At 43.2% G+C, this 26,733-nt stretch overlaps 1 protein-coding gene across 1 annotated transcript in view; it reads left to right on the forward strand.

Moving 5' to 3' along the window:
* The window catches only part of TBXAS1 (thromboxane A synthase 1), a gene marked incomplete at its 5' end in the record, with an annotated part of 237,949 nt that extends 215,811 nt beyond the window's left edge, over nucleotides 1–22,138 (forward strand). The window contains 4 exons of the mRNA XM_084206237.1: nucleotides 15,375–15,463; nucleotides 17,862–17,999; nucleotides 19,882–20,044; nucleotides 20,657–22,138. Of these exons, the coding sequence (XP_084062363.1) occupies nucleotides 15,375–15,463; nucleotides 17,862–17,999; nucleotides 19,882–20,044; nucleotides 20,657–20,731 (465 nt within the window). The 3' untranslated portion in view covers nucleotides 20,732–22,138. The remainder of the gene's footprint in view (nucleotides 1–15,374; nucleotides 15,464–17,861; nucleotides 18,000–19,881; nucleotides 20,045–20,656) is intronic.
* Between the last annotated feature and the right edge of the window lie 4,595 nt (nucleotides 22,139–26,733).

A 26,733-nucleotide genomic window follows, 5' to 3' on the forward strand; every position in this document is an offset into this window, starting at 1 on the left:
CTTTCCTTGGAACAGATAACAGAACTTGCTTCTGTACTTTGAGTTGCCAGATTATCTGGCAAGAGAGCTGCTAAAATGAGGTTCTGAGAACAGCTGAAAAAGAGCAAGTACATGCCTGCTGCAAGAAATAGAGCAACTGGTACCCACTGAGCAAGAATAGTGGGGGATCTGAAAACACACGAGAGGAATGTGGACATGTACCTCCTGTGGGTGTTGTAGTCCTGCAAGAGCCAAAAAGAGTTCTTAATTGCTCAGAGAAATATAGAGGGGCTGGTCAGAACGGACAAAACCCAGTGTAGGCTTTGGAGGTGAGATCAGTTTACAAAAGCTAAGCCCAAGAACACTGTTGGAAACTTTAGCAGCAGCTAAGCTTACAGCTCTTTCAGAAAAGGGAAAAGAAACATTTAAACTCACAATCCACTTTATAGCTCAGCCCAAGGCTATAGGCAATCCATCTCTAGCAATCCTAGGATGTCCTCAGTAAACACACATTGAAAAATAGCATTTCAACAAACCTTTTTGTGTCCTCCTTGAAAAGCGATTGCTGTTTCTGTTGAAACCCAGAGATCCTGTGAAAAGGTAGGGAAGATCAAATGTATTGCACCAACATGAGAAATCCCCATTTGCTCCTCCAGTCCTGACTATACTCTTCTGGAGGGCGGTTTGCCTAAATCTAATTTAGTTGGGTTCGCAATTAAGTCTGGTATTCCTGGGATAAGACTACCAAATGCAGTTTTCAGAGGTCCCAGGCAAGTAGCAGGAGAGGTTTTACTTCTGCTTCCCAAGTGGGAAGGGAAGCCATGGCAGGATTAAATGGCCTAAGCTGTGGCAGCACTCAACAGCTCCCAAATTCTCATCTGATGTCCTACTCTCCTAAACAGCAAATGTTTGAACTCTTTCTTTACTTTAAGCTGCTGAGCCATTACACAGAGGAGATAAGGCAGTCTCTGCTGTTGGCAGTGAAGATGTCTGCTCCTGCCTCCCCCTGTAGTGGTGTGGTGTGTGTGCATTTGGGGAAATGAGCCGGGAGGGGAAGGCAATGGGGAGTTTTACTTGGGCCAGGCAGAGGGAGGACTGATCCTTCTTCTTCTAAGAGTGTCAGATAATATAGCAATGGTTTTCGCTCTTGTGCTGCTCTGCTGCAGACATTTTGCGAGTGGAGAAGGAAAGTAATGCGTTGTTTTGTTGGCATCTTGACAAAGCATTTCCGTGAGCATGACTGCCCATTGAAGACATCTGTTTAAGTTCCTAGCCCAGGGTAGCAAGCAGGTCTGGGTAAAGGTTTGGGGTGCATTTTCCTGGCAGGTTCAGTAATGTTTCACACACGTGAATCCAGGGACAGGTAGCAGATGCCCTGAGCAGGCCTAGCCAGTGCTTTCAGCTGAAATTGTGTTTTGTGTCCGGCGCATTCTCAAGGAGCTCTTTTGAGGAGTTCTGAGTAAACAATAAATCTCTCCACAATGGAATTCATACTGAGTGAATTATCAGGGTTAAAAAAATATTCTGTTGCTTTCAGCTCTTATCTTTGTTTACCGTATCGCCAAGGACAGTGACCTGCCTTTGTGCCCTAATACTGAACTGTCAGCAAGAGAGACAGGAAGTGCTGCCTCCTCTATAGGCTCAGCATATAGGCTTAATGAGAAGAATAACATTTCAGCAGCAGCAGCTGTTGGTTTTGCTCTGTTTGGTTTATTCTCTTTTGTTGTCTTACTTCAGCAAACCTAGATAATCTTCGAGAGAGGCCTTTGTGTCAAGTTTCTGAACTCTAATTTAGTGACCTTCAGATATTTAAACATTATTAAGACCAAGTCAAGCTGACAGAAGAGTCTATGTCCTTTTCATTTCCCACCAAGCTGAGCTGTTGCATCCTATGTGCAGCCTGGTCATGCACAGCATCTGAACATGAGCCATCTTTCAGCTTGAGAGAGCAGGGAATGCTCCAACACCAAGCAAAACACCAGCTCCATCCCTCACCATGGTAATCTTGGGTTAAAGCCCACCACTCCTAGGAAGCGTGATTAATAACTCCCCTTAATGAAGTAAGGGATGCATGATGGAAAAAATATTAAAATAGGAAGGCACCATCCAGGACAGAGCAGAGATGCGCTGGTAGCACCACACACGGTGGCACTGCCTTGTCCCAGTGTCCGACCCTCTGGGTATTGGGGAGCAGGGGACATGAGAGCAGCACGAGCCTGCCTTCTACATCCTGACACTGGCTGCAGGAACCCATCCTGGTGTCTGCTCTGGGAGCAGTTTGGATGCAGTTCCTCTTCCACAAGTCTAATGGCAGCAGTAGTTTCCCTGCATGGTTCACAATTCATCATTTGAGAGGGCAGAGGTGCAGGGAGAATTCTCATGGATCCCAGCCTCTATTTGGACCCCAAGGACATCACAGCTAGGTAAATCTTGAGTGCCGATCCCTTAAACTTTAAATTGCAGCTATTTTTTCCATGGAAAGATAGGCAAAGAGTGTGCTCCTTTGCTGGTTTGTTGCTGGTGTGTGGGTAAGTGTACAACACACATTACAACCATTTTTCCCCAGCAATTGCACAAGGCAACACTTGAATGGCAGGTTAAGTTCACTTCTTTATTTACACAGAAGGAATGTGTAAAATTTCTGTTCTAGTAGTCTGTCCACAATTTTGTTTTCCATTCAGGATTTACCTTTATTTCCTATAATATCAGTATTACCTTCCAGGGCTTACCTTACTCGTGACATTTTTTTTCTTTTAAGAGCAGGGGATTTGTTGTTAGTACCATGTAATGATCAGGCTTTAACCACGAGCGTCATATGTTGCTGTCCTCTGAGCATGCCAGCAGTATCCACATGATTAGGATTTATCAGTCTTGTTTATTAAGAGTGGTGGAGGAGAGGAAAAGACTTCCCCAAATTTGCTTGGAAAGCTGCGTCAGGACTTGACCTTCTGCTAGCAGGCCCTGTGGTTTTCCACACAAGGGCTACTCCCCACACTCCTCCTGCTGGCGCAATAATGTGCCTGGAATCTGACCCTGTGTTTCCCACTGTCATATTGGTATCAGCTGGAGATAAATGAAGCCTTTTGTTAACTTGTTCCTTGCTTTGCAGGGTGCTCTTCTCTTCTGCTTTAAAGAAGAGCCAGTGGTGATGTGGCACTGAGGCAGAACTGCACATAGGCACTGTCAGCATGGTGTTTGTAATATACTGACCAAAGCATCGCTAGTGGCAAAAATGAGACAAGACTCCATTATAAGGAACACAAAAAAGAATTTTCTGTCAAGTCCACTGGAAGCAGGGAGCAAGCTGTCATCTTCCCTGGCTCTGCAGCTCCCAGCCTGCGCAGTACCAAGGAGCAAAAGCGGTGACGTGCATATGCAGAACACAAAAAAAGTCTTCCCACATCCTGACCTAGATAAATAGGACTTGGAATGAATTTTCTAGCTTCACAGCACTGACACTTTGAATCTTCTGAGATTTGAAGAATTTATATATATTTTAGTTATTTTTATGCTGCTTCAAATAGGTGGATGTGTTACAGAAAGTACACATGCACATGTGTTCATGCACATGAAGAAAGGCCAAAAGTACTAATACAAATCTCTCTTACTGTGCCATAATGTGAAGTAGGAAATGCATGTGTTAGCAAAAGCAGTGGGTATGGACAGAAGTACAAGATGCTCTCGCTCTTCTGAGCTGTGTTGCAAATACCTTGGGAGCTGAGGCAGGAAAAGCTGTGAGGCTGCTCTGAGTTGTGCTGGCAGAAGGCAGGTCAAAGTATGCAAGGGGGGCAAAAGGGGATCACATCCACTCACAGTTTTTATCAGCACGTTTCTTGTGAGAGGTGTAGCTCTGGTAGAATATGATCCCAAGTAATCTGCTTTTCAAAATCGTCCCTTTCATAATTGAGCCAACTTCCCCCGGGATTTTTTGGTGGGGATTTTTGTTTGTTTGTTTGTTTGTTTGTTTTTGTGTGAAATAAGTATTATATGACTGGGACTATGACTTGGACTGCCAAAATGTTGCACAGTGTGGTTTAAACCAGAGCAGCAAAGTTGGAATAGCAGCAACATGCCATTGGCTTTTTGATCATCCTCTGGTTCACTAGAGAGTATTGTAGATTCCTTTATGCACGTAGAATTCAAAGAAATAATAAGCACCCTTCATCCATCACATAGTCTCTATTTATATATCAGGGTAGGTGTGAGAAGTAGTACTGGGTTTTTTCTTTTTTTTTTTCCTTTCAATTTTAATTTTTTTTACTGTTTAATTAAATTTCTTCATTTAGAGTCATGCAGCTGTCTGGGCTTCTGCCATAGATAAGTGGATCTTCATCTGACAGCAACAACCAGAATTTATCTTTCTTTTCCCTCTCTCCCCCTCACTTCCTCCCTTCCCCACCTCCCTCCCCAGTACTCAGCAGAAACAAAATGCTATATATAAACTCAGCACAGTTTCCCCCCCCAATTACTTTGTCTGCATGTTTCAATTTCGTTCGTGTCAAGCTTTGCCAAGGTACCAAATTTGGCATTTTCAAAAGGGAATTGGATGATTAATCCTTGAGGCCCCTCTTGTAGTAACACCCCTCACACACCCCCAAAATGTGTGCTACTGTACTGTGGGTACTCTGAGGGGCAGCTCATGCTTGTCTGATGTTTATTAACATGAAGTTCCTGGTCTTATAGGGTTTTTTTTCTTTCTTTTTAAAAAAGTCTGCATGATTCTAGCTGAGTGCTGGCAGCAGATGGCCAAAGGGCAGTCAGGGATGGCTCATGATGCTCAGTAAATGGAATATTACCAGCATCCTGCCATCAGGCTGTGAGTCTCTTTTATTTGTTTTGTATTCTCTCAAATCACTCAACATTGAAGTCAGGTGTATAACCAGAATCTCATATTTCATTATTAAAACAAGAGACAACAAGTATTAAAAAAAAAAAAAAAAAAAAAGGAGAAAAGGTTTCTAGTTGAAGAGGTAAGACTGAAAACATGAATCCCAGTTCAGAAGCCAGAAGGCATATGAAGTTCAAAATACTGTTATTTGTCATAAATCTCATGTGTTTTCCAGCCAATTTCAAAGTATGTTGGGGCCTTTCTCATAATGTTTCAGTGATCAGGATTGGTAATAAGCTAGCTGCTCTCATGTGTGTGACAGACCCTTTACAGAAAAAGCCTACAGCTGTGTTTTGTCTTGGTACTCAGAAAATCCCTCCCCACAAGTTAGCCCATATATAGATATCTACAGTTCGTTGTGCCTCAATTCATTATAAAAAGGCAGAGTATACCATCCTTTATGAGGTATTTTGTATGGGTAAAATTGCTAGTGAACCCCCTGCAGAACAGTATGTTTTATGCACTTTTCTGGCTTAAAAGCACTCTTTTGTGTTGAATGTTTCTATCAAATGTATAAATTTGTGGGTGCCGCCTTTGTGGGTCAGTGGTGTCCAGATCAAGTGGTCTCCCTGTCAGGGCTAGCTCAAGCCCAGCTGGGTGACACTGTGGTGGCCAGGTTCCCCTGTACTCCAGAACTTTTGAGACTTGATGCTTTTGAGCTTTGAAAAATAAGAATAAATGATAAAATACTGGGCATTAAAGTAACATGGCTGTAAGTGAAATGACAGCACAGAAGTGAGGTGTTGCAAGTTTTAAAAATAAGGGTATTCTTGTAAATACAGAGGTAAATGAGTGATGTGGCCAGGCACTGAGACAGAAAAGGATCAGGTTTAAGAAGCAAAACTATCTTTGAGAAGCAAGAGAGAAAGAACAGCAAATTGGTCTTCAAACCAGGACCATTGTGGAGTTGTGAGGTAATAAATAAATAAATGAATAAATAAAGGCCAAAGCAGCTTACTCATAAAGCAGAAGAAATCGTGAGCAATACTTTCCATTTGCCTTCCCTGTAAAGCCTTATATCATCCTAAAACATGCTGGAAATGACCTTGTTCAGACTACAAATGCATTCTGTATTTTCTCACTGCTGACCCTGTGACTTCATCCTGCAGCTCTTTGAGTTGTGCTTCTGTTCCCCCTCATTTCCATGAGCTCACCAGGGCCAGTGAGTCTGCACATGAGGAAGGGCTGTACTGCCCCTGGCAGCACATGGTGCCCCCCAAAACAGCTGCACTTTCCAGGCTCTGTCCCCAGCTCCTGCACGTGGGGCCAGGTCCCCAAACTCAGGGATTTGCCTCTGTGCTAAAGGAGACCATGGAACAGGTAGCCTCCTGAGCTGAATACTGTTCTTTATGATCTCTTCTCAAATATGCATCCTCAAATGTCAGAAAGGCCCAGGCTTCAGTTTATTTTCTTGTCTTCCCTTCAGTTTTTGTGGATCATTTGGACGCTGATAACTGCAAAAGAATTCCAGATAAAAAATTAACTTTTGCATTTTATTTCCTGGGCTTAAGGACAGGAAGGCTGTCCTTGGGGAGGATCCAGTGGAGTTTTTCCACTGGCCTTTTTTTGATTGGAAACATTCCCACAACTTGGGTACAGTTTGAGCTTCATTACAGAGGTCCAGTTGGCCCTCAAATAATCTTCTGTGCTTATCAGTGTAATCAGGACCAAGTGATTGTAAGAAGTAAATCATAAACAGATGGGCAGATGCCATGCTGATCTACAAAGGATAGAGGAGAGCGAAGACACAAAACAGCACCAGAATATGACAACATGCTGGCTTCACTAAATCTAAGAGTAAACAGGCTTAAGGAAATTTTTGTGTTCCCAGGTGCAGAGTCAGGGAATAAAAGGAGAGAGGTCCTTGAATAGGCATCTGCCAGGATTCTTTGCAGACAGCTTTATCTGAATTTGTAGAGAAGTTTGTCATATTTAAGTGTCATGATATTAGATCCCTCTGCTCACAGCCAGCTACCCACCGAGCTTGGGGTAGTGCATTTTGGGCTTACAAGTCATGTTGTTTTTTTCAGAGATCTTCTTCATGCACAGGAGGAAGAAAACACAAAAGCTGTTTCAAGTGCTATCAAATTTTTTCACGTACCAGTTGTAAATTGCTTTGTTGTACCCAAGGCAGTCAGTGGTTTCCAGAGGGGGCAAAAGAGGAAAGGGCACTGAATAGCTTTGGTTAGAAAACACTTTTTTCCCCTTTCTTTGTGCATTTTTCGTATTTTCAGTTAAACTGTGAGAAGTTTCAACAGGAACAAACTTTGCCTTTGTGCCTTGTAGAAAGGCAAAATTTGGAGTACTAGGACTGGACTTGGCTTTTACCAGTAAATTTTACCTGTATTAGGATATTAGAAGGTGTAGAAGTCTATGGCAAGGAATTGGAGCTTTGGCACCAGAAGCACTTCTTTACATTCTGTGCTTTTAGTACCATCAGTTTCTCAAGGACAGGCCGAACCTTGAGTTATGATTTTGGCAGCTGAAAGCAAACAAGGCTCCTTTTTGTATAAGTCCTATTTGAATGCCGTGCAATGGGTTTCTTTCTTTTTTGGTCACTTTAAATCTATGCATTCAGAGCAGTATTTGCTAATTTATGAACAGGAGTCACACTGCGGCTGAAAAATAAAAATCAGGCTAGTTATGAAGACTTGAGCTGGTGGGTGCTCAACTTTAAAGGTTGTAAGTAGATGGTCTCATTTTTCAGCACCTCTGCTGGCCCTTTGTGTGTAGGGGAGGGATTATTTACCAGGAGCATCTCACACACGTGTTTGGAAGATGACCAACTAATTAATGCTTGCTAAACGCTTCGCAAGCCTCAGGGGAAAAACAACTATGGAAAAGCAAAGTCTTATTATTGTCCTACTGCACCTAATGTAGGTTAGATGTTTCCAAGGCATCGGGTACTGCATAAATGTTGTATGGTATTAAAATTGACCTGCCCTTGTCGGGACCAATGATAATTATGCTGAGTGATGAGAGAATCTTGCTGTTTCTCTGCTACGAATGTTTTCCTGTTTACTAATTCAGAAAAGGTCTCATCCAGCAATTGCTGAAGCCAGTGACTTAAGCAGCCACTGGCTCAAGAAGGGTGAATTACAGAAATAATTTATTTTGTGTAAAGCTCTGATCTTCTCATAGGTTGGACTGTGCTCTCTAGAGCATATTTCCCCAAACTGCATGCCTGGGGCTGAGTCACCTCTCAGTCCATAAGGCTGCCATAGAGATGAAGAACAACCAAAGACAACCTCAGCGTGTAGAACATAAGATAGACTCTATTTTCAGCATGAAAATTCATGCTGATGTCTTTTAATATAAACATAACGTGAGGAAATAAACATTTGATTAAACTAAACACACAGGCCTTTTATACGCGAGGCCCTAATTTAAAGCACGGTCACCTCCATACAGAAAATACCAGCTGGAGCAGGAATGATTAAATTAAATCATCTGGCTCTTATATGATACCATGAATGTCTACTGAGAGGGGAAAAAAAAATCCCTCCTCTTTATTCCTGTAGATCTGCAGCAACCATCAAGGGACACTTCTGTAGCAGGAAGGATTAAGTCTTGCACGAACTTCAGTGGTTAATGTGCTTTGGACTGGTGACATGCCCTTCGGACAGACCTACCCCAGTTTTATAATTCTCTTTCTCAGCCTTTTGGGCCTCTGGCAGTTCTTTCTCCTGTTTAATTTCCTCCTTGCTTCCCTCCCACTGGGATCCTTCACCATTCAGCATTTCTGCCACCCAAGTAGAAATTTTGATTGCGTTAGACAAGTGTAGAAAGAGAGACTTTCGAGCCTCGGTGGGCTGTGGAGAGAACCTGGGGTGGATTTCCTGGGGGCTGAGAGTTTGTTAAGGAGGCGAGAAAGAGGCAGTTTCTGTGACTCTGATGATCTTAGCCTGCTGTAATGCAGGGGCAGGGATTATACCACATCACAAATAGCTGGAGCAAGGCACACATTGCATACAGGTAGGGAGCCACTTCTAGAGTGGTGGCACTCTTCCCCACATAGCCTAGGTAAAATAATAAAAAATAGCATAGTGGAAGTATGAAACACTGCCAGGCCTGGCAGTATCATCATACTGGGGAGCTGCACCCTCCTTTGTGACAGCAGAGCACTCTAGGCACCCAGTCTCACTTATTTAATCAATTTTCCTTTGAGGGCACACACTTTTCTTGGCAATCTGAGACTACATGAAGTTAACAAATTTACAAAATCTAAATAGAAACAGATTGGTTTTGCTTTTCTTTTAATTCGTAGATTGCCTCATAAAGTATTTCCTTAGAGATTTTCTTCTTTTTTCCTGACTTTCCTTTTTCTGGATCTTCTACCTGATGGCACACGTTCTGTTCTTGCTGATCACCATGTGTCAGTAGTAATGTAGGTGGAAGAGAATTTCTGACTGTTTTGGTTTCAGCTTTTATGTTTATCTGTTTGGCTTTGGGACACTGTTCAGTTTCAGGAAGTATTTTTATCTCACAGAAGTCTCCTTGTGAGCAGTGATGCTACAAAGACCTTCTTTTAGCACCGTGGAAGCCACTGAAGGTAGTGTAGGTCTGTCTTCTGTCAGGAGCTGAATTCTTTGATTCAAAAAGCAAAGTAACACTCAAGTGAATTGACATTGGTGTAACCTTATACCTTCTGGCTCTCTCCCGAACACTATTTGGTGCCTCCTTAGAACCGCATTTTCCTCTCCCTTACACTGATACAGCCCCAGGGAGCTGCGTGGATTTGCACCAAAGTGATGGAGAGAATTTGGCTGCAAGGTCTGCGTGTAATGTGGTAATCGGTGCAAAACTGGTGTGCCAGCTTTTCCCACCAGCTCTGAACTCAGCCTGCAAATCAGCACCTTCCTCTGTGAATGGTCAGTTGACTTGCATGGCAGTGAACCAGACAGAGGTGGAGTCTTAGAGGTGAGGGTGACTGGCAGGTGGTTTGAACAAAAAAGCTGTAAGACTAAATTTATCTGGCACTCAGTCTTTAGGAGGAGCTGGGAGGAATTTGTTTTGAGGTGTCTGAAGCGCTGAATGTTGACACATCTTGAGATGTGCCTCAATGAGCAAGGTAACTTTGTCAAACCCAGTGAGCAGCTACCAAGGGTGGGGGTCAGAGCCTGACAAATTCCCATTTGAATAACAACCCAAGCAAAATGAAAGAGGTGGCAGGTAATCTGCACGGAACAAAGAAATAAATGGAAATCTTGGGAGTACGTGGTTTGGATAGCTTTTTCTTGCTTCTGAGGAAAGATGCAAGGGGGGATGGAGCTAAAAAGTTTAATGTTGATTTCTGAGGGCATGTGAGAAGGCACAATGCTGGTGGCAGAGGCTTGGTGGCTAGTGCTACCAAGGTGTGTTCTAAGGATTTGAGATGTGCTAGGCAGCTCAGAAAGTCTCTGTCTGGAAAATCTGGAAATAAGACTTGTTGTCCTATTTTTTATTCCTGAACCTTGTCCTCAATTCTGTAGTCAAGAACTTAATATTTTCCTAGAAGGTTCTGTAGGCCTCTGTCATTAGAAGTGTCACCAAGTGAGCAAAGCCTGCCTCTGACACCACGTGTCTGCTGTAGGCCAGCAGACACTTGGTGATTTTAGGCAGGCTTTGCTCTATCTTAAGGCCATGATCTGTCTCTCAGAGTGAGTGGGACTCTGGAGCTTCAGGGTCCTGTTTCCCAAGCACCATGGGCTGGTTCTGCCTGGTGCCTTGGCTCAGAGACACATCTCACCTGGCAGGTGCAGACAACAGGGAGGGGAATTTGTGGTAAGTATTGCATGAGGAATGCCTTAAGCATTTTTAAAGTGTTTGGTGAAAGTCTGGGGATGAAGCTAAGACATTTTACTTCATCAACTTTGTCCCTGTCCTGCTGCCTGAGATTGTAGGGAGGCTTTGGTTTGGTGCTTTACAGGGGTTCCAGCATGTTGTCATGGAAGTGGTCAAACACAAGACAGGCTTTCTTTAAGCAAGTTAAAGACAGATATCTGTTACACCATCCCACCCTTTTTTATCATTGATCTGCATTTTGAGCGCAGTCCAGTCTCTAACCTTCCCTTTCCTGACAGAGTTGTTGCTAAAGGCGTCATGGGGCAACCCTAATTTGACTTTCTTGTACTTCACATTCTTGCATTTCTTCCCCCTCCCTGAGGCCAAATGAGGCACACAGGCTCTAGTTCTGTTAGAGTTTGAGCAGCTCCTGGAGGTGACCAAAGAGAGGTCAAAACTACAGGCAGATTCTTTGATCTATCAGCAGCTTTGTACGCCTTGGATCAAGAAACGTTATTGAGCTGTTTGTGAATGGCTGTGGTCTGAGTAGCCCTTTTGGCAATTTGAAAGGCAGTTGGGTGAGAGTACCTGGGGCTGATGCTGTTTGGTTTTTTTTTACTCGTATCCTAATACTATCCAAAGTCTGCATTTTGGGGGAGAGCCCATGTGGGCGGTGTAGCTATGCGTACACAGGTAACTCATGGATCTGCATCTGTGCTTAGGCATCTCTCTGACCTGGACTTTGTCACAGCCACACCTGCCCATGAGACATTGGATTTGGATTGCAATTTCTCAGAAACCTCAGCTGGTTCAGTATCAGGCCATGACTCAGCAGTGCTCCTTGTGAGGAATGTGGCCTCGGCAGGCTTTTCTGCTTCTAAATTGATTTCAGGTGCACATCACACTGTCAGCTGCACAAAATATTCTCTGATTTTTTTTTCTTTTTTTATTTCTGGATGCTGAGCATCACTAGAGCATGGCCAATAGGATAAGTGGGAATCTCTTATTCACTGATGTGTGCTTTGAATTACCATTCCCAAAACAGAGGAGGATGATCATCAGCTGCTTTGGGGAAAAGTTAGTGTCTCGTCTTTAGCTGTCACTGAAGACGGGTTCATGCTGGACTTTGTAAGGAAGCAACTGAAGTGCAGGCATATGTTCCCTTCTGCTGACTTGGCTGTGGTGACACCAACCACAGCCAGCAAAGAAGAGCCAGCAACTGGGAGCAGTAACATCTCAAACTGCAGCAGAGATTGGCCAGATCGCTCCTGTCAGCACTTGGATTCCCTTGCTGTTCATTGAGGAATTAAAAGTTAACTGAGGGCGGTGGCAAAAAATAGGTTTGCCTGCCTAGAAAATGCTAAAACCGATACTGAAAAGCAGAGGTGGATCTGAAGGTAGTTATCTCTCTTGGAGTTTATATGGGGATTAAAACAAGCGTCATCCTTGTAGCACATAGGCAATTTTATAATCACTGCTGGTATTTCACCTCAGGGTACTCTGTGGGAGGAAGAATTAATATCCCATCTTTTTCTACGTAATGGAGGCTTGTGATTTTCTGTCAATCATAAAGGAGAATCTGTGGCCAAACTAGATGCCAGGAGTGATTGAATAGTCTGGGACTGGTAAGGGTGTGCCACCCCACCTCCAGAAATCAAACTGGGGAAACATGCATGCAGAGAAATGCCATAAGATGTTACATGGCCGTTTCACTTCCACATGAACAGGAAAAGACACTACAAGGCTGTGCAAAGCATAAGAAAAACTGCTGTGCAAAGCAGAGGCTGCAAAATTAAAGTACAGGATGTTTTATTAAATGCAATCCTCCCTCACACCCCCCATCTCTTCTTGTTAAAGAGAGAAATCTTTCTTAGTGAAAAAAACTGCTTCATCTTGTGTACAAGGCAATTTAGACAATTTTTTTTCAGGGGGTTAAAGTGGCATGTTTGCACAACACCACCTTCACCCCAGCAAACCTGCCAGCAGTTGATAGATATAAATAGGGACATTTAGGGAGAAAAGCATATTTATGTTCCTTTGAAATGTGCTTGGCTAAAGGCATATTTTTAAGAGAGGGAGTGGAAAAACAAATGGAAAATATTTTCTTTGAAAGGGGGAAAAAAAGCAACAAACTGTCCTTCCTAAATAGAGATGCTTGGCTTGTGTGTACTTTACGCAGCTGCAGGTCAGACCTTGCAAACAACCACTAAATTAGGTCCAGCTACTTTGATCCTAAAAGCATGGAAGTGCCAATAATTAAATTGCATCAGATGTAGGAAATGACTGATGTGTCTGTCATTCTCGTGATAGCAGAGTTCACTCTGCTGCCATTTGACTGATCCCTCCTTCTTTATGTAAGCAAAAGGAATTTTCTTCTAAGGAAAATCAGCTGGTTTTACACCTTTGGTTTTGTTTTCTGAGCTGCTAATCCCCTGAAGGTATAGAAGCCATTTGAAAGAGCAAATCAAAGCGCCAATAATTTAGTGTTATATTATTCGTTGATGTATGGTTTGATTTAGTGGCTACTTATTATATCAGGTTACCATATAATTATCTTAATTATTGACTCCAGAAGTAAGTAGAGGGATTATGAGAGAAACAGGAAGGCCCAGTGGAAAGAGCATGGTTCAGAGAATCAAACACATCTCGGTGTGCTCTTGGCTCCACCACTCATTTTCTTTGAGCCTGGACTATTCTCTCAGCCAGCCTGTCCATGAAATCAGGAGGGATTGCAGGAACAGGACTCAGATGCTGACTCAGGATTCAAAGAGATGCAGTAGAGCAGTATAAAAAGGTGAGTGGAAAGTTCTGAATGATAATTGTAAAACTGGCAGAAAAAAACAAAGAATGCACATCACAGCATGCATTTGCATTGAAGAGTGGAGCACCTCTGTGGGCATGGAGAAAGGGCATTGTGCCATGAAGACTTGAAATTGAGACTGCATTTCCAGCCTCTGCTTCTGATTTCCCCCACAAAATTAGGCAGCCTTCAGATCCCTTTCTGCAAAACAAGGGTGATAAAAATCATTCTCCCAGCTTTGGTTTTAGCCATTGGAATTATTGGAGCACTGCTCTTCACACGGATGTCAGCCATGGCTCTCACGTGGCTCTTGGGCTCCTAGTCCTTTGTCTGATAACCACTGACCTTAGCCAAAGGTTTGAGTTAGCAGGCACCACCACAAGATAAAAGTCGCCCTGAAAGGCTGTCAGTGCAGTCCATATTTCCTGTATTGATAATATTTGTCATATACTGACAAAATACTTCATCTATTGACAAGCTGAGTTGCATCTTTTCCCCTGAGACAGGAGCACACACACTGGTTCTACTCAGCCTGTGCAAATTACTTTCTCTGCTTCTGCTTTTCTTTCCTGAGCCAGAAAATGGGGATAATAGAATGTATCTATTTCCTTCCTAGAAAAGATCAGTTAATGTGAAATGGTGCATGGTGGCTTAGTGCTGAATAAGTGGGATACCCTAATCCAGCAAGGTATCCTTGTTCTATTGTATGCCTTTTCTGCCTACCATCTGGAGTTGTTCTCTGCTTAGTATTTTCAGTATGTACCATATGTTTTTGCATGAAAATTCAATAAAATATGCATTATACATGAAAAGTGCTGTAGTAAATAAAGGAAAGATGGAATCCAGTCCCCTTTGTGAACGGCAGGGGCCCCAAATCTTCATAAAAGGTTTAGTCTAGTCTGACGTCTGTGCTTTTCTCCAATTTACTCTGTGTCAGTCTTTAGGAGATGCTCTAATTTAAAACAAAACTCTACTTTCCTGATGAGGTTATTCGATATACTTTGGCTGCCCTCTGCTGAGAGCACTGAATAAAACAGGGAAGAAGCTCTTTTCCCAAGGAAGGTAACTGGAAGAAATTCCCTGTTTGTCCGTGTGCTGAGTCGTGTCAGTGCTGCTGTTTGGTGTCTCTCGCTGTCTGTTTGTTGCCAGTCAGAGGGCAAAGTCTTCTGAGCTACAGCTCTGTTGGGGTTTTAGTGCCCACCACTCCTTGTCAAGGGCTGAATGGCTTTGTAGGATTGTGAAGACGTGGGCTCAGGCATTGACCATTGTGAAAAATTAAGCAGCATTAAGCAAGGGCTGGAGGAAACAGGCTTCTCTGCTCAGGCACTACTGCAGTCCTGCCAGGTGGGATTTCAGCTCTACCTCGGCACCTCACTTGTTGGCAGAGCAATTTACCACTGTCTACTGTCCCTCATCAGGGTTCCAGCATCTTCCAGTGCCATCTCCACCCCTCCACAGGCCCCACAGCACCAGCACTCTGCTTTATTTCTATAGCCAGGCACTGCAGTGGGGTTGTTCCAACATTAACAACAGTAACTGAAGGACTTGCTGTTCTTGTGAGCAAAGTGTGAGCCTCCTGCCCTTGGGAAGAATCAAGGGTCCTGTGCAGATTTTGGTACATGTGTGAAACAATAGCTCTGTTACAGCTATTGATGCTCTCTGTAATGACCTGCTTTTAATACTTCCTAGCAAGTTGATTTATTATTATACCTTCAGCTGGGCTGTGCACCAAAGCGTTCTGATGATGAAAGGAATGTTACACACACATTTAATTACTGCCCACATTTTTGTATAATTTTATCATTTACTGTTTTAGATGAGACATCGAGTTCTTCTACAGGAAAGATGCCCAGTAAAAAATAGATGATTTAAAAGCTAATCTGGGATGAGTTTGGCACTTACATGTGAGAAAACGTAATTGTTCCTTTTGTCCTGCCCTTTCAGATGGTCCCTGATTACCAAAATGTACAAGAACTCCCTTATCTGGACATGGTGATTGCAGAGACGTTGCGCATGTACCCACCTGCATTCAGGTATCTTTTTTTCCCCTTTCTGATTACACAGGATTGCTCCCTGGCTCTATAAAATGGAAATCTGCTGTTGGAAGACCAATGGTCTCTCAGTCTCTGTGCCAACATCAATACTGTTTTCTGCATTTGAAAAATATAAAGTGGCCTGTTGAAGGAAAGCTGGATAATTCTGGTATTTCTAAAGCACATTTTTACAGTGAATTGGCCAAGGCTGCTTCCTCACCATTCCTCACATCCCCCAAGGTTAGAGGATGGAGCCATTTTGGAGCAGGTCTGGCCAGAGAAAGCCAGAGGATGCTGCTTCCACGGGCCTCAGGCTTTGGGGATATGCACCAAAACCCATCCCCATCAGGGCCCTGTTGGTCATTACAGCCCTGATCTGTGGAAGGGTTGCACAGTCTGAAAGCTGTATTTTACATGTGTGTTTAACTTTGGCCCATTTACACTTAGCACTGCCTCATACTGATAGAGCTAATCTAATGGAAACATCCATCAACTTTTGAAAGTTTTGTCTCAAGTCACACATGACTTATTCTACTATACTGATGAGCTGAAAAGAAGGGAAAAAGAAATTAGAAAACTGTTTGATTGTTAAAGCTCTAAGTTATCACAAGCATAAATACAAATATTAAGAAATACAGTTTTTTCAAAGAGATCAGCCAGTTACAATGCTTCTTATGAAGCTCAGGGAAAAATTCAGGTGACTGGAAAGAAGCCAAAGCTGAGCTTGCTGTGAGAGCTTTTGAAAAATTTAACCCACGAATGCAAGCACCTTAAAACAAAAGAAGTTTAAAATCATATTTTCTTCTATATGTTCACCAAGATTGGAAGCCAAAATTTTTTTCATGGGCATCTGCAGGATTGTTCAGAGAGCATATATCAGATATCTGCTCCTGGATGAGGTGATGGGGTTTTACTGTGTTAGACTTGGGGTACCAGTGGAAGCTGTTTTGCTGGTTAAAGTGGCAGGGGTCTTTGAGTTTGGGCTCTATCACTGGGAAACAATCCATGTTTGTCAGATAGGAGACAGAACAGGAATAGAAAAAAGTTCTTCTGAAGTTTTGTTTGGTGTCAGGGCTGTTTATTGATCTGGCTTTTACTCTGATGGATGTGGAATGGATAGGACAGCCCAGGGCTGCTGAAAGATGTTAATTGCCTATGACAAGGATTATGCTGAGTTAAGTGAAAAGTCAGTAGCAGCCAAGTTTGTTATGAGATGAGTTGGTTTCATATTTTTTAATGAACATCCTATCCAGAGAACTTTCTCTCCAGAAGTCATGTTTCCAGAAGTCATGTTTCCATTATCACCAAATCCATGTAAGAATGAGAAGGAAAGCTTGTGCTTGTCTATGCTTTTTTTTTCTTTTCTTTTTTTTTTTTATGCCAGTGTTTTGTTCCAGGTTTGGAGCCTCTGTTATTTATTTGTCTATGAGAACGGAGATGGGTGACAGCAAGGAAAGAATGTGTTTCTGTATTGATATCAGACTGACAGCCCTGAAGCTGAAATCTTTGTTCAACTTTTTAGCAGAGTGTGGGAAGCAGCAAAGGAAGCTGCTGCACATTGCCTCTCCCCTGTGCTTGCAGATGGTGTGAGGGAATAGGGCACCCACCTGGGTCTGGGCTGATGTGGGATCTGCAGTGACCACTCAAGCACCAAAAGATCTGGATCAGAACCACACATGCACACCCACACACAATCTTTTGTAAGACACAAGCTGGGCTTTGGCAGGTGGCTTTTCTCAGTCTTGTCATGATGAGGTTCCTAAGGACACCTCTGTCACCTATCACCACAGGGAGGGAGGAAACAGCAGAGTTTTGTTGTTAACATCATGCCTGTCTTTGATGAATATATGTGAAATGTGCTTTTCCAAGGCTTGTGAATAAGTTGTATTTCCAGAGTAGCAGCAGCAGCAGAACCCTCAGCCCTAATATTACAACTAATAAAATATTACAACTAATATAACTAATAATCCCTTGCTAAGTTTCAGGTCCTGCACCAACAGGGGGGAGCTTCTCAAATAAACAAACCAGCACACTCTTTCTACCTTTTATTAGAGATGACTGACACTTTCATCAGCAATTTTCATTTAAAAATGAGTCTAAACTCAACATCAACAATAAAATTGCAATTTAGTAGTTAATGCTTTTGAAAACAGTAAACAATCAGAAATGCTTTCCTGTGAAAAGGGCAAAAGCCAACAACCTGGGCTGGAGCTATGGATTTCTAAGTGGAGATGATTGTAACCTGAGAAGGCACTGGCATCAGCAACAGTTGTATTTATCAATGAGAAAGTGTTACCCCAGAAATTGTTTGGTGAGATGAAGGCAGATACTTTTATAGATCTCTCCTGCTGTGTTTTTAACCTTTATTAATCATCTGGGATGCATGATGTTGTTGCAGATTCACTAGGGAAGCAGCTAAAGACTGTGTGGTGCTGGGGCAGCATATTCCAGCTGGAGCTGTCATTGAAATTGCAGTTGGACACCTTCAGCACAACCCTGAGTTCTGGCCAGAGCCTGAGAAGTTCATTCCTGAGAGGTTTGTGGAGTAATGCTTTTCACCCTTTGATTGAGGTCTTTACTTGGGCCTGTGGGCACAGAACTCCAACCTGTCCACTGCAGGCACCAGATTCTGCTGCTCTTTCACAGCCACAGTCACCCACTATTCATCCAAATCAGCATTTCCAGCAAGAGGAGCACAGTTTTATTTAGACCATAAAAACATGTTATTTCCACTAAATCAGACAGGTGATGATAGTGGTGTATTCCACACAAGGTTTGGTCAAGGTTGAACTGGGGCAGAGGTTTTCAGACCTGTTTCCAAATCAGATACTGTGGAAAATGTTGTTTCTGGGTGCTGAAATTCTGAAGTGGGACAGTGTATCACTGCCTTGGATGTGCCTAGGAAGCTCATCCAGCTCCTGGCTGGTTTAGAGCCCTCTTTTCACTTGAAACATAACAGTGTGGGTGCTCTGTGAGTGGGGAACCTACCCCATCTCCCACTGGGAATTTGCTCCCTGTGTGTAAGTTAGGATCCTTGATTCCTGCTCGCAAGACGGTTTCACATGGGACATTTATATCTTCAGAGGGCAGGGGAAACCCTGTCAAGCTGTGGTTTTGTACCTGCCCTATGTTACAGATGCTGGGCTGAGCTTACAGGGAGAGTTTCAGCTGATGTGGTGCTGTGGGGAAGCACAATTTAGTTTTGTGGGCAAGTATGTTTTTAAACTCCTTAGTGGGCAGATGAATTTTAAGCTACCACTACACTCAGAAGTTTTCTAAGACAAGAAGTGCCTGCTCCAGTAACAACTGGGTGTGAGGCTGGCAGCCCAGAACCATCTTTGCCAGTAAGACAACACATGAGTGGTGTAGATGGGTTTGCCTAATGCTCCTTCTGGAACAAATCTAGGCATATGCTCCATTAGAATCTTCTGGCCACAAAGAAGAGCAATGCCAGGGTTAGAGAAGCCCAGAGATTTTGCTGGAGCGGAATCTTAGTACCAACTGGAAGTCTGGAGTGGGTATTTTTAGCAATGCTTATCTAGAAATGCTTTCTTAATTGTTTATTCACCACTTTAACAGGAGTGTGAAAGGGTAAAATGCTTAGTGGGGCTGCAGTGCCCTTGATTCACACAGTGCTGTTTGGTATGAATCTGAGATTAATTCCATTTTGAACCTTCCCTGAGGAATGATCCATAATTACTAACACTCTGCATCACATTGTATAGCTGGTAATGTTAGCAAGAATTATAAAATAAGACCATAACAAAAAAATAAAATAATTCAGCTGCAGCCTTCCCCCTCACCCCCAATATTTCATTTTGAAATTGGTGGTAGGAGTAAAACAAGGGAGACTTCTTTAAATTTACCAGGATGATATATGGGGGTGAGCAAGGCAAGAATTATCTGATTATGCAACAGTGCTTAGTACATGAATTAATGGTCCTTCAGTCTCAAATTAGGGGCCTCTACAGTACTTTTTGGAGTAGTGGCTCAATCTTATTTAGGTTTTCAAAGCATGGGGATGGAATTAGGGGAAATACACAATATTTTTTTTCCAAAGCTTCAATTAGCTCCTGTATTACCTCTCATCTCTTTCTACCCTGCGTGAGTTCTCTGGACCTTAGCAGTCTTAAGTTCTTGGAAACTGAATCCAAAGAGATGAGAGATTTTCATTAAAGATAGATTGGAAGTAAAACTCATGTCTCCATGTCCTCTCCTGAAGTCACCAGCTGACAAAGGCTGATGGCCATAAGTCAATTATCTTTTTACTTAGGATGTCAGGACATAATCTGTCAATAGTCCACATGATCTGCCCATTAAGATGAATTGAATAACCAGCTTTTGAGATTTAAATCAAAAAAATGGAATTGAGCAAAAAGTATTTCTTGAACTGAACCTTCCATCTCTGAACCTTCTAGGTTTACAGAGGAGGCCAAGAAGGAACGACACCCCTTTGCATACCTGCCCTTTGGGGCAGGACCCCGTGGCTGCCTTGGCATGAAAATGGGTTTGTTGGAGACAAAAATGACTCTGCTGAGGATTTTGCAGAAGTTTAAATTCAAGGCCTGCCCAGAGACTGAGGTTTGTACATGCAGAGGCTTAAAGATCACGCTTGTTAACTTGAGGGAGTTGACAGTGTGTCTTAGGCAGGACAACTGGTTTGCCTTTGTGATTTCTCTTCATTTGAGAATACTGCTAGAGACACTTCCATAATAAGGAGAGACCAGGCATGGACTGTGTGTTTTAAGCAAAATGTGATTTCAGATATATAATTTTTCCAACAAAAGGACTTTTACACAGCCCTGCCTTAGTGGAGAGCAGTATGGCAAGACCACAGGCAAAATGTCATAATTCATAGAGGGTGAGAATGTGTGTACATATTTCACAGGATCTCAGCACTTTAGTATATGCCTATTGCTATGGACATTGCATCCAGCTCTAGAGTTTATAGAGTTAATTTCTTTCTGTTCAGATCTACAGCATTCCTGGGTAACCACTGCCTCAGCCTCTGGCTGTAAATTCTATTTAATATTATACCACCACAGCTGACTGTAAAACAAGTACTTTACAGCTTCCACAGTGATCCTGGTATGAACTGGTCCTCCAGCAAAAATGTCTGTCTGTGTGGGGGGGTGTCATACACACATAAACAAACACATATAACTGCACATAAAATGCTCTTTTCTCTTTCAGATTCCTTTGCAGCTCAAATCAAAAGCCACACTTGGACCAAAAAATGGAGTCTACATCATGCTGGAATCTCGCTAAAAGAGAATGTACATCCTGAAGCTTTCTGGAATGAGGCCCCTTGTGAGTGAGTCACTGGGTATAATGATTTTTCAAAACTCCAGGGGCAGGTAGGAGCTCAAGTCCCACTGATGGCCAGTAAGTACTTCCTCACTGCTCTCCTGTGGGACAGCCTCCTGTCACTTTTTAAAATGGGCTCCACAGTCTTTTTTGGATGTTTTCAAATTGCTGTGAATAGTATCTATAAAGAAGCATCCCACTTTCATTTGCTTTTCTTCATCACACTTCTTTTTACTTATCTGTGAGAATGCTTTCCTCATTCTCAGTTTCCACAATTTACAGTAGATTTTAATTTCAATTCACTGTATGACACATCCTTCTCACAAACTTGTGAGTCCCTAGAGAAAGCCCCACAGGCACCACAGTTACAGCAGAAGACCTGGGATGCAGTGCATTGGATTTTTTTCTGAGCTCCACAAACAACCAAAGCTAAGGCCCCTGTTCAATGCTTAATCTTTACCTGTGTCTGTAAAGCCAGAGAAGTTGCACCTCCTCCATGCTTTGAAGTGATTTTAAATGCACTTAGATTAGCAATTTGCACTTGGCACATTCCATTGACATGACAGAAGAAGAACGAACCAGTAAAGTTCCAGCAGCTACGACCAAAGAAATGAGGTGACAGCCATTTTTCTGGCTGCTGAACTGCTGTTGGAAAGGTGGAGACAAAGAAGATAGGAATTTAAAGCAAGCAGGAGGATTGGAGGAAATTTAAAGGTAATCAGAAGGTGCTGGTACCACATCTGCTTCATGGGGAGGCCTTTCCTTTCCAAACATTGCAGTTAGCAATGTCTAGCTGCTGTCTAGCTGTCTAGCTAGACACCTGTCTAGCTCCTTAAATCGAGGAAATTAAGAGCATGCATGCACTAGAGCTGGTGGCAAAGGAGTGGGATCCAGGATCATCAGACCCAGCAGCTCTCTTAACTCCTGTTTCACTGGAGCAGGTCATGTCCCAAGTGCCTCACCGCCTCAGGAAGGAACTTGTCTGATTGCCAGCTGCAGCAGCCCCATGGATCCATTCAGTGTGACTGTGCACATGCATCTTCCCAGCCAAAACAACCACAGCTTCCACTCCTCACATTCCCTGTGTCCTACACTTCTGCCAAGCCTCACCTGCCACACAGCTAGTGTTGCACAAGAAGCTGGAAGGGGGCCCAGCTGGCCCAGCTGATCTCCACTGAACACAGGGACATTTCATACCTTATGGTGCCATGCCCAGCACATAAAACTAGGGAAGAAGAAGGAAGGGGGATGACATTCAAAGGGATGGCATTTGCCTTCCCAAGTCACTGTTACGCCTGCTGGAGCTCTGCTTCCTGGGGTGGTGGAACTGCCTGCACATAGGAAATGGTGAATGAATTCCTTGTTTGGTGTGTGGCTTTTGCTTTACCTATTAAACTGTCTTTATCTCAATCCGTGAGTTTTCTCATTCTTAAAATTCTCTCCTTCGTCCCACTGTGGGGGCATGAATGAGCAGCTCTGAGGGGCTGAGCTGCTGGCTGGGGTTAAACCACAACAACAGAACTGTGAGAAGAGATTGGTGCAGTCCCAAGACCCTTTTAAAAAATTCATTTGGTCTTATATTTTTTCTTTAAAATTTTGTATATAACAAAAATTCTTGTGGCACTATAAGAATAAGGACGTACCTTTGGTTGTTTGCAAGTCTTGACCTTCTACCTGCTTGACAGAGTCTGTTTGAGGGTTCCTTAGGTACAGCATCTCTGTTGGTGATGTGCACAGAGAAGTGTTGCAGCAGCAGGAGGAAGAGACTGCTCAGCTTCACTGCAAGGATGGAGCCATCTGCTCACTGATGCCTGGCTAGGTCCCCGAGTTTCTCTCCAGCAAGCATCTTTTGCTGCCTTCTTCCCACATGCTGCCTGAACACTGATCAAATTACTGGATCTTGCTCCCCAAAGACTGTCTCTTCCTCTTTAATGCATTTTTCTTTTAAAACAGATCTGTATAGGCAACAGTGGCAAAGTACTGACTGGGGAAGTCTTGGAATTGTTCCTTTTTCCATGGAGCATTTCTGGCATGCTAAACAGAAATGCCCTGTTACCGACACACTGATTATATGAATTGCTGATGGAGTGATTGTTATTTATTTGAAAAGCAACATGCTGTATTTACCTTAGTTTCTACACATTATGCATAATTTTTCCCCTCCGAGAAATAGTGTGCTGGAGGCTGATTTTCTGTGTAGCTTACATACACAGTTGACAAAAAGCTGGATGGGCCTTGCCTAAAAACTTCTCACCTACCAGAATGAGCAAATTTATTCCATCTGAAGTCATCTGTCAAAGGCTTGTTTGTATCCTTACATGAATCAGAAAGTTGTTGTGTGCTTCATTTTTGACAAAATAAGCCAAGCCTAAATAAAGCTTTTCCCTTTCTTACCCTTTCTTACTTTCTTAATTTTGTATAAATTCTTGTTCCCAGTCGTCTGCCTCTGCAACTTGGGTGGTGTGGGTGAGCACTTAGCGGTGAAGACTGAGGCAGAAGGCATGGAGTACCTCAGCCTTCTTCATGTTCTGGGTAACCAGAGCTCCAGTTTCCTTCTAGAAAGGGCCCACATTTTACCTAGTCCCTAGAAGCTTTTTTTTGTTACCCTTGACATCCCTGACCAGATTTCTATCAGGACTTGCTTTAGCTTTCCTAACCTGATCCCTGACTGCTTAGACAATGTCTCAGTATTTCTCCCAGGCTACCTGGCCTTGCTTCCTCCTTCTGTAGACTTCTTTTTCCTTTTCCTTTGCTCCTTACTCATCCATTAAAGTGTCCTGGTATTTTTGCCTCACTTCCTCTTTGTTGGGATGCATAACTCCTGATCTTGGAGGAAGGGATATTTGAATTTTAACAAGCTTTATCTGGTGCTTTGTCCTTCCCTTTAAGGGCTCAGTCAGCTCCTCATCCATCCCCAGGTGGAGCTCCATGCACTACACCTGGTCATTGACAGAGGGTGACACCCTCTTCTCATCTCCTCTGTCCTCCTCACAAGCCTGTCTATTTCCATTCCAGCACTCCATCACAGGAGCCATCCCACCACATCTGTGTGAGGCCACTGAGATCACAGACCTGCAGGAGTGCACATCTCTAACCTCATTTTTTATTCTGCACGCTGCATATACTTGCAGAGAAGCATTCAAGTTGGGCTGGAGTGGCTGGAATTTCTTTGTGCTGCCCTTCAGGTGCTCTCCTGCTGAACTATGAGCCCTCTCCAGGCTCTGTGCATCTCTTGGTGGCACTGGCATCAGACTGGTATGACTGGGATGCATTGAGGTGCCTCTCCACCAACATAATTTCAAATATTGATGCCAGAGGGAGAAAAAACAGTCTTGAAGTGGCTGCTGGTGTGTATCACGTTTTACAGGCTTGGAAAATGAACCAAGAGTCTTTCTCAGCTGCATCCACGTTGAACATGGACAGTATGTGTTCAAGCAAACTCACTTGAGTCTGTGCTGTCTTTCAACCGTTCTGCAGGCTTCTGGTTAGGAAGCGTTATGTGTTTTCACCTGTCAATTTGTAGCACTATGGAACAGAGAAATTATTTTTGCATTTGAAGTCAGCTTTCTGGAAGTGCATCAACCCTTGTTCTACATGCAGGCTGAGACAGACAGCTAGAGAAGACAGGAAAAAGCCTGCTAACTTTCCAGTAATCCAGGAAGAGCCCCAAGCCCTGTGTTCCTTCTCATTAATGGTTGGTGACACAGTCACCAGACACTGCAGACATTGCAGTGGACACGCAGCGGTGCTGGACCTCACCCTGGCTGTGTGAGCTCAGCAACACACCCACAGAGTGAGCTGTGGCAGGGATCAGTGAGCCTCTGGAAGCACACATTTCCCGGAAAACAAGGCCCTAGATTGCCAGCAGCTGTCCAAACCAGAAACTGCTAATATCACTGTAATCATGGTGTGTTTGAGCACCTGTATAACATGGTCCCAAACATCTTGAGCAGAGCTGGTTTTGGAATTATTTTTAAAAAAAAACTCAAAAAAACAAACCACAAAAATAAAGCTACCAAAACCCCCTACAGAACAAAAGCAAAACAGTAACAACAAATACCCCACCCCCAGCACTATGTTTATAATTGCAATAGCAAAACATAACTTTATAATAGCTTTATATCCTTAAGTAATGGTAACTATTTAGCATTCTGGTACCACATGCTTCAGTCAGCAGCAGTTGGGTCTAGGGAAGAACAAGGAAGCTGGTTTAAAATTCCTTTCCTCAGAAACAGCAAGTGTGTTGTCTTGCATTGCTGAGCTGTGAGTTTGTTTAAAATTGGGCATGTCTGTGTTACAAAAGGGTTTTAGTCATTCTCTGACAGCTGATACGAAGCAAAGGCTGCTTGGTAAAGGAAAGCTTCTATTAAATATGCCTTCTGGTCTTTGTAATAATGACAGAAAGCTGTCAGTATGAAATGGTATTTTTAATGAAGCTGCTGATAGAAAAAAAGCTTTACAGTTTTGTACTTTAAAAATAGTATTCCTAGAAAAACAGTTGGGTGGCAGAAATTATTATGTTTCATGTATTGTAAATTGGAGCTTTCCAGTCTTACCTGGAATTAAACTGCAGAATTTCCTCTGTCTGTGAGATACTTCAGGCAATGATCACCTCCTCATTTCCCTTTGTTAATCACCCTGGACATGGCTTCACCTGATACCAGACTCTTCCAGGTGTTTACAGCAGAAACCAGGGTAAATGAATTTCAAGCTGATTTACAAACTGTCACTGGTCAGTTTATACTGGCCCCAGTCACTTTCTTCTGACCTTGAAAAATCTCATGTTTCTAAGATATTTTTCTCCCTGCACTGCAGGGGGCTGTGGCTACTTTCAAGGAGGGAGTATTCCCTCAGTTGCTAGGATTTCTGCGTGCAGAGATGAAATTGTGATGGGCCTGAAGCAAGAAGTGCAATGGAGCTACAGAGGCCATGAAGTCCATGCCTTGGACAAACATGGAAGCAGCAGTTATGCTGCCCATGTAACAGCCATCCCACCCGGATCTTCTGCTGGATGTACTCCAAGTTGCAGCATTCCTGCAACTCCCACTTGCCCTTTGGCCCTAAGGCAGCCCTGGGCACTGGTTCCTAGAAGCAAAGCTCGTTCTCCAAGCCCAGCAGCACTGAGCACACCACAGTACCGGGTATCTGCCACCCACCCAAGTTCCTGTCACCCACCAGCCCCTACTTTGCCAGGCTGCAGGTATCCAAACCGGACACTGCCACTCCCTTGCTGCCAACACTTAGACAGGATTTTGGCACCACCTATCAGAAAATCCAGTCAGAAAATCCAGACAAACCTGGCTCATTAAAGGGGGCAGTGAACCGCCCTTGGCTGGCTGTCAGGCCTCTCTCCAGCACAGAAGGTCGAGGATCAGGGGTCACAAACCCCCGTGCTCCACACCCCACTGCTGGCACAGCAAAGCTGTTTGGCTTCTTCTGGCTGTGCCGTCTGTCTTGCCAGGATGGACCTGGTACTGAAAAAGGAAACAACCTTCACAGCTTATCTTTCTCTTCACATGGTGAGGGAGTGAGTGACAGATTATTGCACTCTTCCTGCTCAGTGGCTTGTCTTAAGTAGACAAAAGAGATATTCCTCACTCAGAAAAGAGGATCAATGTTACTTTTTGCCTCAAGTTTGGATTTAACACAAACATCTCTTTAATCTGTTTATTTCCAAATGACACCCAAACAGCTGTAGAGGGACTCCTACTGCTTAACAACAACCTCTAAACTCACAAGTGTATTGAAATATTGTGATATCAATAGTGAAAGAGAGAAAACCATCAGAAAAAATTTGTGATATCAATAGTGAAAGAGAGAAAACCATCAGAAAAAATTTACTGCTTTGAGTACCTGTTTATTTACCATACACAAGAATGTTACCCCTGCAGTTTCAAAAGTGGAAAACGTGGAAGCTTTTTTTTTCTCTGATAATGGAGAAATAACAGACAACAAAGTACAAC

This window comes from Fringilla coelebs, assembly GCF_963513975.1.
Source record: "Fringilla coelebs genome assembly, chromosome: 5".
Classification (NCBI taxonomy): Eukaryota; Metazoa; Chordata; class Aves; order Passeriformes; family Fringillidae; genus Fringilla; species Fringilla coelebs.